General features: G+C 38.1%; 2 protein-coding genes across 2 annotated transcripts in view; one reads left to right on the forward strand and one right to left on the reverse strand.

Annotated features, from left to right (window-relative positions):
* Positions 1 to 7,877, forward strand: part of LOC148956441 (ALK tyrosine kinase receptor-like) — a 76,644-nt gene extending 68,767 nt beyond the window's left edge. Inside the window, exons 12-13 of the mRNA XM_089090935.1 lie at positions 6,427 to 6,477; positions 7,644 to 7,877. Of these exons, the coding sequence (XP_088947061.1) occupies positions 6,427 to 6,477; positions 7,644 to 7,831 (239 nt within the window). The 3' untranslated portion in view covers positions 7,832 to 7,877. The remainder of the gene's footprint in view (positions 1 to 6,426; positions 6,478 to 7,643) is intronic.
* A 7,081-nt stretch (positions 7,878 to 14,958) lies between these two features.
* Positions 14,959 to 16,656, reverse strand: part of rump (heterogeneous nuclear ribonucleoprotein rumpelstiltskin) — an 83,660-nt gene continuing 81,962 nt past the window's right edge. Inside the window, exon 13 of the mRNA XM_089108224.1 lies at positions 14,959 to 15,426. The gene's annotated coding sequence lies outside the window, so the exon portion shown is untranslated. The remainder of the gene's footprint in view (positions 15,427 to 16,656) is intronic.

The raw sequence follows: 16,656 nt of genomic DNA on the forward strand, positions 1-16,656 counted from the left end.
TTCCCCTTAGAAACAACAAATAAATTCCTTTTCATGGATCAATAATTCCCCTTAGAAACAACAAATAAATTCCCCTTTCGTGGATCAATAATTTACCGTCAGATTATGTAATCAATTTCTCAGAAATCTGTCCCCCTTCGTGGATCGATACATCTCTTCCCGTTAATGCGCATGTGCAAACTTCGCCCTGGAGTCATTACACCTAGAAACAACAAATAAATCGACCTTGAAAAAGGGAGCATTGACCCCATTAGACTCGATCAATAATCCTTGAATAAATTATGTTCGTACAGCGTTAGACTCAATTATAGATGGCAGCACATGTGTTCATACGGGAGTTATAGGTAGCTTCCTACTGATAACAGTTCTTTGGTCACCCCTTCCTCGGTAAGGGGGTTGACCTGAAATACACAGTAAGACATTTATGGACACTTTTCTTATGGTTCTCAAGGAGAGTTCTTTGGATAACCACATGTATTTTCATAAGGCATAACTGGCCCTCAACTCCTCCCTCTTTCATGCAGGCAAGCATGTGAATTTAATCTTTTATGTTACATTTAAAGTAATTAAATAATTACTTTTATCTAGCAATCTCCTTATTTTTAAAATAAGGAGACGGCTGTAATCCTGGAGCACCCATATTACGTGTTTAGTCCAAAAATATTTCCTCCAAATATGAAGAGGAAATAGGAAGGAAATTCCCCCTTTTTCTTTATATATATATATATATATATATATATATATATATATATATATATATATATATATACCTGAAACTCGTTGAAAGTCGTAATATATGACCCTAAAAAAAATTAATCTTTTATGTTTCCAAACCAGCCCCCCTCCACCCATCCCCACCCACTCACCTCACACTAGACCCATCATACCTCTCACCAAGAGATGCATTGATCCGCCTCCCCAATATCGAATACGTAACTTATGTTGTATAGCCCAAGTATTATCGATGTATTAAATTATGCAAGTAGAGTTATAAAAACGGTGAATTAAATTCGATCACATGCACTGAGTCGAGTCAGATGGTTAAGTCGTGGAAGATGTTTACATCGATTTTATCAATTACGAGAAGAAATTGATTTGTTTATGAATGACAAACAAAGATCCTTGCCAGAATTAAGAAATGATAAGTGGTTATTGGATTTATGGTTTTTAGTGGAAATAGTCAACAAACTCAATGAATTAAATATATCATTCCAAGGAAAAGATAACCTCATTGTCGATATATTTAATCACATCAGAGCATTTGAGAAGGAATTGTTGTTATTTGAATCATTAGAGCTTCCGGTAAAGAGCTTCCGACTTTCGTTATTCTCGAAGCGGAGTCTGTTCCCATGTGTGGTGACGAAATTGCAGTCTGTATTACTACCAAAGTGAATGAAATGACGAGAAAAATGGACAGTGAGCTGCAACAGTTTTCCCGCAAGTTAGATACTCTGAGCAATGGTTTGAAAGTTAATGCTGATTCCAAGAATCATCCTACAGCCTCCTCGTCAGTACCTAAAACGCTAAATGTGGAAAAACAGCTGTTCTCGGTTGCCGTGAAGAATATGCCTCCTGAGTTAGACGATCCAGGAAAGCGTAAAAACTTTATAACAAACTTGGCACCGGGTGGTAAAACATTAGCGGATGCAGTGCTCAGGCGGAGAAATAAAGAATGGCAACTGTCAGTATCTTCGAAGCAGGCAGCTGAAAAAGTCTCGGCAGCCCTCAAAAGTACCTATAAAATTGACAATCGACTTGTTAATTCCCAATTCATCGGTATAGTGAAACGTCTCCCCAGCAACGTGACGGAGGACCTTCTGAAATGTCTGTCTAAAGACTATGAAAAAGCAATCAAGTGCGGCAATTCGCAAGCGTTTAAAATGTATTACCCCTCTAAAAATGCATTTTCCGCTGCCTTAACGAACCTGATTAAAATTGGTTTCGAACTATTCCGTCTGGAAGAATTCTGCTTTTTGCCTCGAAGGTGTTATCGGTGTTATCGGCGAAGGAGAAACTGGCCACACAAGCTCCCCTGAGAATTCTTGTCAAAATCCCACTAGGTGACTAAATTGCAATTTGACTTGGCAAACATGTTATTGTTATGCCTGTCCTGGTAACAGAAAGAACTTTAAAGCTAAATCATGCTCCCAAAATGTGTAATATTCTGTCTTGAAATATAAATAGGAAAGCACTTGAGAAAACAGTGCTGCTTGTTACTATGAGCCTAACAAATGAAGTAGTTTGTATACAAGAGCACCTGCTTTCCGAGGACAATAATAGCCTGCTCAAGTTCTCAATTTCACTCCAATGTTTTATTCGGCCAGCTGAACGTGTGAAATCCAGAGGTCGGCCATCTGGTGGTTTAGCCACTTTGGTGAGAAGGTCTCTTCAGGCGGAACTTATAGTATCGAGTAAACACTTCCTCGCTGTTAAAGTTCGCGATACTCTGATAATAAACGTCTATCTTCCTACTTATTATAGATCTAGCCTCTCGGACACCAAGTTCACGGCTGCATGTACTCGGCTAAGCCGTTTCGCGAAGGCTCAAATTCCTGGGAATACAAAAGTTCTATTGATAGGGGACTTCAACTATGACCTACTTAGTACCGAATCTGAAAGGACTCAAATCGTTATAGGTTCCCTTCCTGGTCAGTTAAATGTTGTTGATAAGGACAAAGCTTATACATTTATCAGTGTTGCCAACACAGTCTCAAATCTTGACCATGTGTTAACGAACTTCCCGGTGAGTGACGAACTAAAAGTTGCAGCTGATGGTTCATACTCTGACCATTTGCCTTTGTCATTGTCAATAAAACTGGACTGTCCAAAGTTGTCGGCTCCGTGCAAATCCCAATGGAGAGTATACAGTGACTGGAAACAAGTTTCGAATGATTTCTTTGCGGCTACTTCTGGCGATATCCTGAGTAAAATAAAAGTTCCCTTCCATCAGCTGCAGAGAAATGCAAACTAGTATTGGAGTGAAAGTGAAATACGTCTGCAGATAAACATGTACTGTGCAGAAATATCGCATGCTCTGAGTATCGCGGAGAGTTTAGCAGTTCATGTGAAGCGTATCCGTAATAGATCGCAGGTAAAAAGGTGGTCTAGAAATCCGGAGCTAGCGGCGGCTTGTGCGTCGGCGAAGCTATGGCTGAAAGTTTAGCATGATAGCGGGAAACCACGAAGTGGAATAGTGAACGAGATTCGAATCCATGCTAACGAAAGTTCAATAAAGCGTTAGATGCCCACCGTGCAACCCTCAAAGAAAATTTTGTGCAAAAGCTCAGTAAGAATCCGAACCTTATTCTGTCGCTTCGGTCTAAGCCTGAAGAAGCTAAGCCTATGTCTAATATTTCTGGTCATCAATGGAGTGCTTACCTTGAATCTAAGTTCAAACTACCTGATGCAGTTCTTTAGTCTAAATACGAGAATGAGCTGTCTTCCATTCTCACCGATACCGTAGACGATTTCTCAGTGTCACCGGTCTTAATTTGCCAGGCCGTTAAAAAGCTGAAAAAGGTATACTCAAAAGGCTGCGATAGTATTTGTGCTCTACATGTTTCTTTAGGAGGTTATGTTCTTTATCATCACATTGCCCTTCTGTTTCAGATGATTTTGACACAAGGGATAGTCCCGAGTTGCTTTAGTGTGGGTGTGGTTATCCCGATATTAAAGAAGGGGAAGCCAGCCGAACAGCCTTCTTCGTATCGGCCAGTAACGATATCTTCAGTATTTTGTAAACTATTCGAGATTGTTTTGTTTGATGAGATTTATGATAAGTGTGAGATGCCTCCACACCAGTTTGGTTTTCGAAAAGGCCTCGGGTACACCCATGTACTTTATCTTCTCGCTAAAATATTACTTGATGCTCATCTCTCGCGAGAAACTTTGATCTTAGGTCAGTATGATGTCAGGAGAGCTTTTGACTCTGGGATTCATGCCCAGATTTTGGTTGATCGCTGTGTAATCGAGGCGTGCGTTCTTCTATTGTAAGGTCACAACGTCATATGTATAGGAACCTCAAGCTTCGTGTTCGTTTGCAAGATGGTGAGCTTAGTCGGGAGATATCCGTACATAAGGAAATTAAGCAAGGGGCTATAACGTCTCCTACTTTGTATAATAACAGTGCTAATGATGCACAACAGGTTATCTCTCCGAGTTATATTTGCAAGCATATTGACTTGTCACTTCTGAGTTTTGCAGATGATCTTTTAAATCTGTCTCGGTTGCTTTCTTCATTAGAAAATAAATTCTCGCGTCTTGAAAAAAGCTATGCTGTTATTGGTTTGCAGTTTAATGTAGAAAAGTCTACTGTTTTGTTTTTTAACTGCCCTGAAGATAATGCTACAGTCAGGCTTGGTGGAATTACCGTAACACCGTCTAGTCACATTACGTACCTTGGCCTGCCGATTGGTCGTAATCTTCGAGAGACCCAGTCTTTGCTTATTGAGCACCTTTCAAAAAAAAAGTGCGCATTGCCTATGCGGGTGTTTTCACTAGCCGTCACAATTCAAGCCGTAAAAATTTGGCTCGTCTTTATAATGCAGTAGCTTTGCCTCATGTCTTGTACCTGTCTCCATTTTGGAAGCTCTTGAGTGCACGAAACAAGAAAGACATAAGGTCGGTATTTTTCAAGTATGCCCGATATCTTCTTCAAGTGCCGCCTTTTGTTAGAAACCGCCATATTGTTGCGAAATATGGAATTGTTGAACCTCTGAGTGCCACGGAGGAGGTAATTCAGAATTACGTGAAAAAACTAGAGCTTCTGGATCCCGAGTGGGCCCACCTTCTCAAATAGTTATGTTATTATGTAGTTCTTTCTGTTTGTATTTGTTTTTCTTGCAAGTTTTGCTTTTTCTTTCTTTTCTTGTTTGTGCTCAGTCTTTTTCTGTTGATTGTAAGACAGGTTATTAATAAAATTCATTCAATATGGATATATATGATTTTATATGTGGCCCGCGGAATTATGATGCACTTCTAAAGTGGCCCGCACGATAATTTGGGTTGGCCACCCCTGGTCTATACTGACCGTTTATTTTTGACAACATGCATCTTTGGAAACAAATTTGCCAAAGCACAGCATTATTGCTTCTGAAACTGGAAAGCGGAGTATGTAGTTTTTTGATAAATCTAGATCGATAGACTATCTCAAATTTTTTACTCGATTTCCTTATGGAATTGTTGCGTTACGCCCCAAAATAAATACTGAATTGATGGTATAGTTTTCATCAAGATCGATCCCCCCTCCTTTGAGGGTGTTTTTACCATATTTCTATGTATATTTGTCAAACCCACTTAACATATGTTTTTTTTTCAGTTATTTTTTGTTCCTTCTAAGTAGGGAATTGACATGAATGAAAAAAGACCGACTAACCCATTTTTGAGATGGAAAAATGGAAGTGATAAATCCCGTATCCACACTTCAGATTTAGAAGGGTAGTATAATGTTATCGTATTACGGGATCAACACTCGAGTGATGTCCGGTTTGTTTGATGCCGCCAATTTGTATGTGAAGGCTTTATTTATCCTGTGTTTTTTACGGAAAGTGTTTACGGAAAGCATCTCATGCCGGATTGAAGAATACGAAATTGACGAGCATGAGACTACATTTCGGAGATTCATATAATTCTAGTTTGGGGCCAAGAAGGATGGTTTCCGCTTATACTTAAACCAGAGCCTATAATGTGTGAGTTGAAGTAGACCTGAATAATGTCAGAGAGGACTCTCTAAAGTAGTCCTGCCAAGTTTTTGTTTCTTCGAGTGGTGATTCTACTTCCGAAAGGAAAGCTCCGTTTTACTTTCAAATATCTTTCCAAGATTACGAATAGAAATAAAAGCAAGACAACATTCATAAAACATGTTATTTAACCAAATTGTTTTTGTTTCTTGAGAAATTGTGTAATTTACTGAGGTTTTTCTTGTGTCGTCCTGAACATAGATATGCGTCAGGACGTGAAAAAGGCAACCAGTAGTTGTTCTATTAGTTATGTTTGGATAAGATAGATCTTTGCAGCCTATTCCTTAAGTATATACAAAAACGGTACTTGGGCATTATATGGGCCTTTCTAAAAAGTCAAGCTTGGTTAATGCTAATGAAATAAAGTAAAATAGGATGAATGTATAATAGTTCATAAACAAATTTGGGCTATATATTTGCATATTAGGGGGTGGGGAGTAAAGCATAGCATATATTAAATACGTAACCTAACCTAACCTAGGTACCTTCCCCCCCTAAACCCCAATCAACAACAGTTTAAATATCGTATACGCAATGAAAACCACGCTATGCATTCCATTGGTCTATAGCGGTGTCTTGAATTAACCCGTCAAAAACGAGTTTTTCGTGACTGGTTTCCTTGTAAAGGCCCATATAGTGTCCAAGTACAAAAAAAAATTATTTCAATAATTTATTCATTATTTTTCAGAAAACAAGTTATACAGTGAAAAGAGATGGGATTCAAAACCTGAAAAAAAGGGTAGGCTTGCTTTGTTTTTGTTTTACACCTTTGGTTGCTTTAGGACGAACAAAGAGACCATAACAGATTTCCCCTGTCGTAGAGATACCACTCTTAACTGAGTAAACGATTTCACACTTAAATCATCCACACTAAGTAAAATTCTGATGTGATGGACCCCTCTGGCAAAGACAAAATACCAAATATTATCCGAAATGTTGCTGTACGGTCAAATTAACTTGATAAGGGTCACATATGACCCTTTAGTTGAACACGGAGATAACTAGCCGTGTCTCCAAGCCAGATTTTGATTCTGTGAACATAATCTAACGACAATGATCAGTAACACAAATTCAAACTTCTTTGGACACGGGTTTTAGAGTTAAAAAGGAAGTAATTAAGATAATCAGCACTAGCAGACCAAGTACCTTGTTTCTTCTAAAACTATCATTTCCTATTTTCATCAAACACAGTTTTTTTCCCAAAATTATATTTTCCCGCCTAAAACATATTCTTTCTGCTCACTAACATTTGTATTTCAGTGCAAATTTCTTTAACTACTTAAACAAGTGCTTAAGTGCAAACTTTGCAAGAACTCGGTAGAGCATAAGTACAACACTGTGTGAGCATCTATTTGTGTTGTATTTTAGTTTATTAGCTTGACATTTGTTTTCTATGAATATATTAGAAGTTTTCTATAGAGACACTATATTTTCTATGGTTTTTATATTTGTCTTTTATAATCCATTCCAGTTTGTTAGGTTTGTGTAGCAAAACAAACTCCCAAACGGCGATTTTTTTTTACACTTTGAAAATCAATTTGTTTAAATTTACTTAAAAAAAGATCCGAACTTGTTGCCTTATGTAGTAAAAAAACCAACTAGACACATTTTAATATAATTTCATCTTTAACCACAATTTAATTCTGACTTCAGTTACTTCAATTCAGGGTAGAAATTAGGTTACTTAAAAGGAAAAAATAATCGAAACTTGTGACCTTGTGTAGCAAAAGAAACCACTGAAACTAATTTCAATTTAGTTTCATCTTTAAACACACTTTAATTTGGACTTTGCTGATCTGGTTCAAGGTAGAAACTAAGCTACTTAGAAAAAACGCATTCACACATAAGCCTATACATTGAAACAAGATTACAAGACTAGACTTTTTATTGAATTATGCCTTATAGATATCGCCAGAGAACTATTTGTTGAAGCAAAGCGCCCCCAAATGCCAACAGACGAAGTACCTTTAAATCCATCATCATTGCTGGTGTCAGAAAGCGTCAAGAGAAAATTGTTAAAAATACCGCAAGTACCACTTAGCGAAGAGCCAGAAGAGATTTCTAGTTATGAAGAAACCGAAATGTGTTTCTAAATGTTGGTGTTTACATTATAAAATGGCAAGGAGTAATAAATTTATCTTTTTTAAATCTTTGCTTATTTATGCTACGCAATGAAATCAGCTGATCAGCAAAACAAGTACAATCTCAAAGCGATGAAGTAATTTGCTATGAATAAACTATTATAACTGCAATTTGTGTTAAAAAAAAGGCTATTTCTAGACGAAAAAAGGAAATACAAATCAGAATCGCTTACCACAAACTCATTCTGGCTTTTATTTACAAAAATGATTTTTCAAAAATAAAACTTCAATCGTCTTCAAAATCTTACTGATACTTCAAAATCCTTATCCTGCCTGTCTTACCTATTTTTTCTAACACTATTGATTATGACGTCCAGACAAAACAACAACAAATTAAACAAACAGAAAAGAAATTAAATTTAATTTAACAAAAATATTATAAGTAAAAAATAGAATTTAATGAAAATTACTGTAACCGTTCAATAGCACTGACATAAAACATGTACAAATTGTTTACTGGTTTGCTTAGGTACAAAGTGTCTTAACTCAAAATTAATTATATAGTTTTTGGTTGTTTTAGCATGATTTTTAGATATTGGATATATGGCGATAAGGTGTTTGCAATGTTTCTTCTGTTCTGCCGTCACTTGTATGCTACAAAATCGTAAAAGAAATATTTCGTTCATTTTTGGAGCCCAAGCTGACTACTACTATAAAACTGATGCCGCATTAAGCTGCCAACGGTTCTTTCCATGCCATTACGCCTGATTTGAGAGATAAAACTTGCCCACATGTCTGAGATACAAGAAAGCAAACTGTAAACTTGCCACTTAATAAACAGCTGTACGGTCTAAAAAGGTGACCTGAAGACAAGAGATGGGGACAGAAACATTATGGAAATGATAGAGCATTCATTTGCGTGACACCAGCTTTTCATTTAGATTCTTGTTTGTTTATTTATTTATTGTAGAGCAAAGATTCAGACCGTTTAAAACAAAAATTCATGGATTTGATTTTCGAAAATTGATTTTTACTGGATCAACAATTTAACGGCGCCTTGTCAGGACATCAAAAGGTACAAATTTAAAACTTTGCAGAAGTAAAGCATTTCACTAGAAAAAAGTGAGCTAGGCCTAAGCTGAACGTCTGTCAATGAGTATGAATGAAGGTAAAGAATAAGGCATTAGACTTTACAGTCCCTACCGGCGGTGCTGATCTTCCCAAGGCCAGAATATAATTTGCAGTTTACTGAAAAAAAAAAATACAAATGAATGTGCATTGTCAGTTTAATATACATATGCTGATATTTAGTAATCAAAATGTTAATATTATTTGATTTATTAAAGTTATAAAAGTAAGAACATTTAAATTTTTTTTCAGTAAAGTGCAAATTATATTCTGGCCTTGGGAAGGCATAGGGGTTTTGAGCCCAACTTATGTTAATTTCTGCTCGTTTTGAGTTTGACTCGGCTATTTATTGTAATTTCTGTTCGTTTTGGGCTTCATTTATTTATCGATGCTGATTTGCGGTAGTTTCACGCTTCGTAGATTATTTGATTTTATTTTTGCTCATTTTTGTTTAATGGAGTTCTTTACTTTTCTTTGAAAAACTTATTTTGTGGGAAAAAGTTCACCCCTTCCACGCCCACCATTTCCCCAAACATATCCAATCAAAATTTTAAGATAGCCATTTTGTTCCACGCAGTTTAAAGTTCAGGAAATTATACCTTTGAGCAGGACACTCCCCCCACAGTCTTTAGGGCAAGGGTTATAACTTATGCCCTGGGGGCATATAAGGATTTTTATTGAAATCTTAGTCGTAGAAACTTGCAAAAGGGCTCATTCGATTGGAAATTTAAAGGGTTAGTGCCTTTTTTAATAGTCGAAAGTGATTTGAGGGCAACTAACCCCCCTCTCACACCACCTTTTCCCCAAACACATCCAATCAAAATTTTTAGATAGCCATTTTGTTTCACGCAGTTTACAGTTCAGGAAATTATATCTTTGAGCAGGACACTCCCCCCACAATCTTCAGGGCAAGGGTTATAAGTTATGCCCTGAGGGCATATAAATTTTTATTGAAATCTTTGTCGTAGAAACTTGAAAAAGAGCTCTTTCGATTGGAAATTCAAAGGGCTAGTGCCCTTTTTATTAGTCGAAAGTGATTTGAGGGCAACTAACCCCCCCCCTCTCACGCCCACCTTTCGCCAAACACATCCAATCTGAATTTTGAAATAGCCATTTTATTCAACGAAGTTTTAAGTTCTGGAAATTAGGTCTTTGAGGATGACACCCCCCCCCCCACAGCCCTCAGGGCCAGGGGTTTAAGTTATGCCCTGGGGGCATATAAGGTTTTTATATAACGCGTTGTGGTAAAAACTTCAAAAGGGCTCAGTTTCGATTGGAAACTGAAATGGCTAGTGCCCTTTTTAATAGTTGAAAGTAACTGGAAGGCAACTAACAACCCCTTCCACGCCAACGATTTTCCAAAACACAATCAATTAAAATTTTGAGATAGCCACTTTGTTCCACGCAGTTTAAAGTTAAGAAAATTATACATTTGAGCAGGATACTCCCCCCAAAGTCTTCAGGGCAAGGGTTATAAGTTATGCCCTGGGGGCATATAAGGTTTTTATAGTTAGAGTTGTCGTAAAAACTTCAAAAGGGGCTCATTCAATTGGGAATTGACAGTACTTGTGTTCTTTTAATAGTCCAAAGTGATTTGTAGGTAACTAGCCAACCTCTCACGCCCACCAAGTCCCAAAACACATCAAATGAAAGCTCTCAAATGGCCATTGTTCAACTTAGTAGAAAGTTCAGTAAATTAGGTCTTTGAGGGTGACAACCCCCCCCCCCCAGCCCTCAGGGCAAGGAATATAAGTCATGCCCTGGGGTCATATCAGGTTTGTATTGAAAGCGTTGTAGTAGAAACTTCAAAAGGACTCATTTGATTGGAAATTGAAAGGGCTAGGGCCTTTCTTAATAGTTGAAAGTGATGGGAGAGCGACTAAATCCCCTCTCAGGCCCACCATTTCCGAAACACATACAATCAAAATTTTGAGATATCCTTTTTGTTTAACGTAGTTGAAAGTTGTGGACATGATGTCTTAAAGGATGATAACCACCCTCAGAGCCCTTAGGGTAAGGGTTGTAATTTATGCCCTGGGGGCATATAAGGTGTTTATAGAAAGCGTTGTCGTAGAAACTCAAAAAGGGCTCAATCGATTGAAAATCGAAAGGCCCAGTGCCCTTTTTAATAGTCGAAAGTGATTGGAAGGCTGGAAATTCTTATAGTAAAGATCGATGTTGGTATAATGTATGATTTTTTGTTGTTGTTGATGTTGTTTAGACCAGGGCACTTTGTATCGAAGGAGTTGTCGTAGGAACTTCGAAAAGGGCTCATTTGATAGAAAATAGAAAGGGCTGACGCCCTTTTTAATTGTTCAAGGGGATTGGAGGGCAACTAATCCCCCTCACACGCCCACCCTCCCATTTGCCTATTATGTTTAAAACTAAATGTTGCCTTGAGATTAAATCAAAATGCATTGTGTTATGCTAATCCCCAATAAGGCATCTCAGCAGTATCCCAAGAACGACTGAGGGTATTATGTTCAAACTTTCGGGGCTACTTCTGCTTTTAAAATTTAACCAAATCAAAATAGCGTAAGCGTAGCCAAGCTATCAAAAAAAGCAAGCATATTTTTTTGCGAATGGTATCAAGTTTTCCATTTCAGGTCAACTAGAGGAGGCATGAAACAAAATTAAACACTACTATTCATGTCCAGATTTTTAAAAGGGTGTATGTTGTTAAAAATTGCTGAGAATTTTTCTCCAGCATACAAATAGCAGACCAAACTATAAAGTCTTAAAAAACGAAAAGATTTAAAGCATTATTTTCTTCTTCCCTGAAAAGACTATGTCAATATAAAACGAACAGAAATTAATTAAAAACACTTTTTCCACAAAATAAATTTTTCAAAGAAAAGTAAAGAAACCCTTTAAACAAAAATGAGCAAAAATAAAATCAAATAATCTACAAAGCGTGAAACTACCGCAATCAGCATCGATAAATAAATGAGACCCAAAACGAACAGAAGATACAATAAATAACCGAGTCAAACTCAAAACAAGCAGAAATTAACATAAGTTGGGCTCAAAACCCCTATGCCTTCCCAAGGCCATAATATAATTTGCACTTTACTGAAAAAATACAAATGAATGTGCATTGTCAGTTTAATACACATATGCTGATATTTAGAAATCAAAATGTTATTATTATTTGATTTATTAAAGTTATAAAAGTAAGAACATAAAAAGAACCATCTATCCATGCGCCATCTACAACTTCACGCTGGTAATATTAATTATAGTTGGAATTGTGCATGTATGACGGTAGAAAGTATTGTTGTTTAACGTTAAAATTACAAGATTTATCGGTCAGCCTGCGAAATTTGCTCCCTCCCAATAAAATGAGGTAGCTTGCATGATCATGATCACGGACTGTCACATCCCTCTACCCTAAGCAAATGTCCCCTTACATGCCTAACACGTTTACTTATCTTTAACAACCAACTCGTCCTCTGGAGATAGGCTCACTGGATAGGCTGCGCAGTCGTGAAATTGACATAAGCAGTTTTAAAAAAACGCAATCAAGGCTGCGCCCATACAATCCTCTTCGCCAAATATCTCGAAACCTCTACCAATTACTAGTGTCTTCGTGCATGTAAAAAAGAGACAGCAATGGCTTCATGTTCTTTAACAAGATTCGAACTTGATGAATCGCACTGGCTTCGCAGTCTAACACCACCTTGTCAACCGGTAAGTGCCAATTCTGAAAGTTCTTAAATCGCAAGATTGCTCTGTCACCCAAAACTATCTCCACATATTGATACCCATGTCGCTTACAGTGCCTCAAATAATGCTTTAGTTTTAATTCGGTATGGAATCTAGACAAACACTTTGTACAATAGTAGCCCGTTGCCCCCCCCCCCATGATTATATTTCCATCTCTCACTCACAAAGAAGCCATACCCAGTGATTTACGATTCAATGGATGGACCCCACACTGGATTTATTACCCCTTTTTATCTTTACGTTCCCCCTCCTCAAATTCCATGTCATATAGTAAAACAGTAACAAAATTTTTAAATGTTCATTAGTCCGGCCAAAAGTATCTATTCCTTTGAGTGTTACTGGATGTTGTCCATTTAAAGAGTTAAAATCTACTTTAGGAAACTCTACCCCCTCCTTAGACACATTAACTGCCAAATTGTCCAAATATACTTTACTGACATCAGTGAAAAGGGGTTTGTGGACTGCTATAAAGGAATGCACAATTTAAGCACGGTAGCCCCGTAACGAACGAGCTTGTTGTACGCCCTAACAACCTCTTAAATCTAAATTTTATTTTACACCCCTTTCCCCTCCTGCGTCTTAAAATTAAATCTTTTTTAAACTTACTTACAATATTGTCAATCCATTCCAAAAATACAGCCTCAAAATTGTGTGAGTACGGGTGAAGTGTTTGCATTTCAGTTTCCATATAATGCGAGCCCACCTTACCCTACTTTTAGTTTAAATACAAAAAATGTTTGTGCGATGGATGCCTTAATGCTACTGCTATCTCCCCATTCCCCAATCTGTCTTTTAAGAAGGGCTCGAATCTTGCACACATAGGAGTGCACTATGTCCGTAGAATCTGTAAAAATACAACCCGCCATTAATGAGTTGAATGTGTCTCCAAACTCAGCCCTATACACATATACATTAGGTAAAATAGAGTTTGACACGTAAAACTCTGGCAATACAGTGGGCGTTATAGCATTTTCATATCCCACGCCACTACCATGTTGTCCCAATTCCCCGTGCTCCCCCTCCACTTCACGGTCACTGTGAGTGTTCAGGGGGTGGCATCTGTCTGGTCTGCTACTTGTATCTCAATTGTGCTGGGCCGTAACTCCTCTAATAGCTATCTAAAACTTCAGCATCAAGCCCAAGTTCGTTCAGAAAACTATCTAAATTAATTTTTGAGGAGAGTTATAGTATCTGCATCACCAAACCATACCTCCAATAATTGACTGAGCTAATCTGGTTCGTCTTTATTGCTCTTCCCCTTTGCCAGTATTTCAGGAGGAACCTGGGAAGAGGTTCAATTGAATGCCAAAAGAAGCCATACCCAGTGCTTAACCGATTCAATGGATGGAGCCCTCACTGCATATGATATCTCCTTTTTTATCTTTACGCTCCCTCTCCTCGAATTCCGTATCATATAGTAACACGATAAGACCAATCGCTAAATGTTCATTAGCCCGCTCAAAAATATTTATTTCTTTGGATGTTACCAGATACTGACAATTTAAACAACTGAAAATACCGTCAACTCCCAAATTGTCCAAGAAAGTCTTTATAGCATGATTATTCAATGGCTTGTGTGCCCCCATGAGAAATACGTACTTGAAGCACTGAAACCCCGTGTCAAAAGAAAATTGTTGTACGCCCTTACAACCCTTTAAATCTGAATTCTATTTTATCAGTTGATCACTCTTTCCTCTCTCACCTCTTAAAATAAATTCCTTTTTAAATTTACCCACATTAACATCGAATTTTCAGTATATACAACCACCCCTCCACAACCCATCTCGTTACAGTTATCCACTTTCGTTTCAAATTCATGAACCCAACCCAGAAAAGAACCCTCAAAATTATTCAAGCACGAGTGAAGTATTTGGCTTCCTATTTTCATATAAATTGTCGAAACATCACCCAAACTTTGGTTAAAATAAAAATCTTTTGAAGCAGATACCTTGGTCCATTCCTACCTCCCAACTCGAGAATCTGCCGTTCAAGAAGAGCTCGAATCTTGCCATCATAGGTGTGCACTATGTCTATAGTATTCGTTATAATGCTACCCTCCATAAGTGTGATGAAAGGGTCCCCAAACTCAGCCCTATAAACATTTAAATTGGACAAGGCGTAGTTGGATAAGAAAAACTCTGGTAACACAGCGGGTGAACCAATACCACATCGTACTACTCCCCCTGATCCCCTTCCTTCTCCAGCTCCTCACTGTTACTACGAGTGTTAAGGGGGAAAATGTATGTGGGAGAAAGATCCTCCAACCTTGATAGGATACCCTCCGGTGTGTTTAGGGAAAGATGGTCTACTCAGGCGAAATCATCCTCCTCAGGTAAATTTAGATGTTCGAGGGTGCTTGTTGTTCTAGCCCAGCCACATCCTCCTCTTCACCTTCACTGTAAAGGAGTGAAATAGATGAGACATTGAAGTCTTCCTGGTTTGCCGATACTTTCTCAACGGTGTTGGGGGCAAGCTGATTTTCCAACCAATCTAAAGTCTGCATCAACACCGACACTGGCTACAAGACCATCTAAACCAAATGTTGAAAAATTGAGGAGAGTCAAATCTGAGTTCACCCACTCACAAAATACTTCTACGCCCTCTTGTTCACACTCCTCTGGGGGCTGTTCTATCTCCATGTTGTCACAGAGATTGTCGCGAAACTATGTTGGCGGTGAGACCAAGGGCATCTCAATGTCATCATATAGATTGTAGGTCCCCTGAATCAGTGGTGACAATACAGTTGAGTGAACCTAAAAATAATAAATGTATACAAGTTATTTTCTTTTTATACAGTTCGGTTTTATTAAACTGAAATAAAATACACTTTTCTCACCATGATGAATACCCTATAAAATAACATCTCTTTTTAGGGGGAAAGGGCACGGAGGGAGGGCCATGGGTTAGGATCCCGTGATATATCTTTAATAAGGTTTTTTTCAGGGGGAGGAGGGATTAGAGGGAGGACCAAGGGTCAGGGTCCCTTTGACCTATCATTAATGAGGTTTTTTAGGGAGGTTCGGTGGCCCCACCGTCGGAGGAGGGCCCAACACCCAGTTATTTTCTTTTTGATATAGCTTGATTTTATGAAGCTGAAAAAGAATACATTATTCCCACCAAGATGAATAACTGTAAAATGATTTATTTTTTTTTTTTTGGGGGGGGGGGGTTCGAGGCCCTACTGTCGGCTTTTTGAAGTTGTTCCGTTTTGTTAAGATGAAAGAGAGTGTACTACTTTCGCCATGATGAATAACCTGTAAGTAACTTTTTTGGAAAGGAGAGGGGTTCAGGGCCCAGCACCCAGTTATTTTCTTTTTCAAACAGTTGGATTTTGTTAAGCTGAAATGGCATGTATTGTTTTCGCAACGATGAAAAACCTGTAAAATAATTTTTTGGAGGAGGGGGTCCGGGTTTCCACTGTCGTGCCAGGGGCACTCGTGATTCTTCGGGATTTGCATGGGGGACACATAACCCGGCGAAATCTCATTCCCGTGGAGGGGGGTCATCATGACTTGGATTCTCCTGCAATACAGATTAAAATTTTTTAAGATATGCGGCAACGAGTATCACAACGAAAATGATACACGACAAAATATGTGATTAGAAGAACAACGCCATGGCATTGTTCGACGGCAACGAGCTATGGCAAAAAATCCAGTACTTATCCGTAAAATACCGTAAACTAAGCAATTGTTAACTACAAGTCACTGAGACTCCAGCGTTGCACGTATCAATTGCGGAGCCCTCGATTTCACCGAATAAACAGTAGAAAATGAAGGTGATTCATTTGGAGATTTCTGCTTGCATGGTCAAAATGTATTGACATTTCCCCAGTTTCCAAATGAATTGGTTTGCCTTTTTATACGACGTCATCCGGTACAAATGAGTTCCACAAACGAATCTGAAGCTTAAACTCATGTTCGGCTTTATTTTTATTCAACGTATGCAAACTTATGGCCCTGTAGTATCGGGAGAGGGGTCAT

Source organism: Artemia sp. Qi Xiang Cuo, chromosome 1 (assembly GCF_049724085.1).
Source record: "Artemia sp. Qi Xiang Cuo chromosome 1, ASM4972408v1, whole genome shotgun sequence".
Lineage (NCBI taxonomy): Eukaryota > Metazoa > Arthropoda > Branchiopoda > Anostraca > Artemiidae > Artemia > Artemia sp. Qi Xiang Cuo.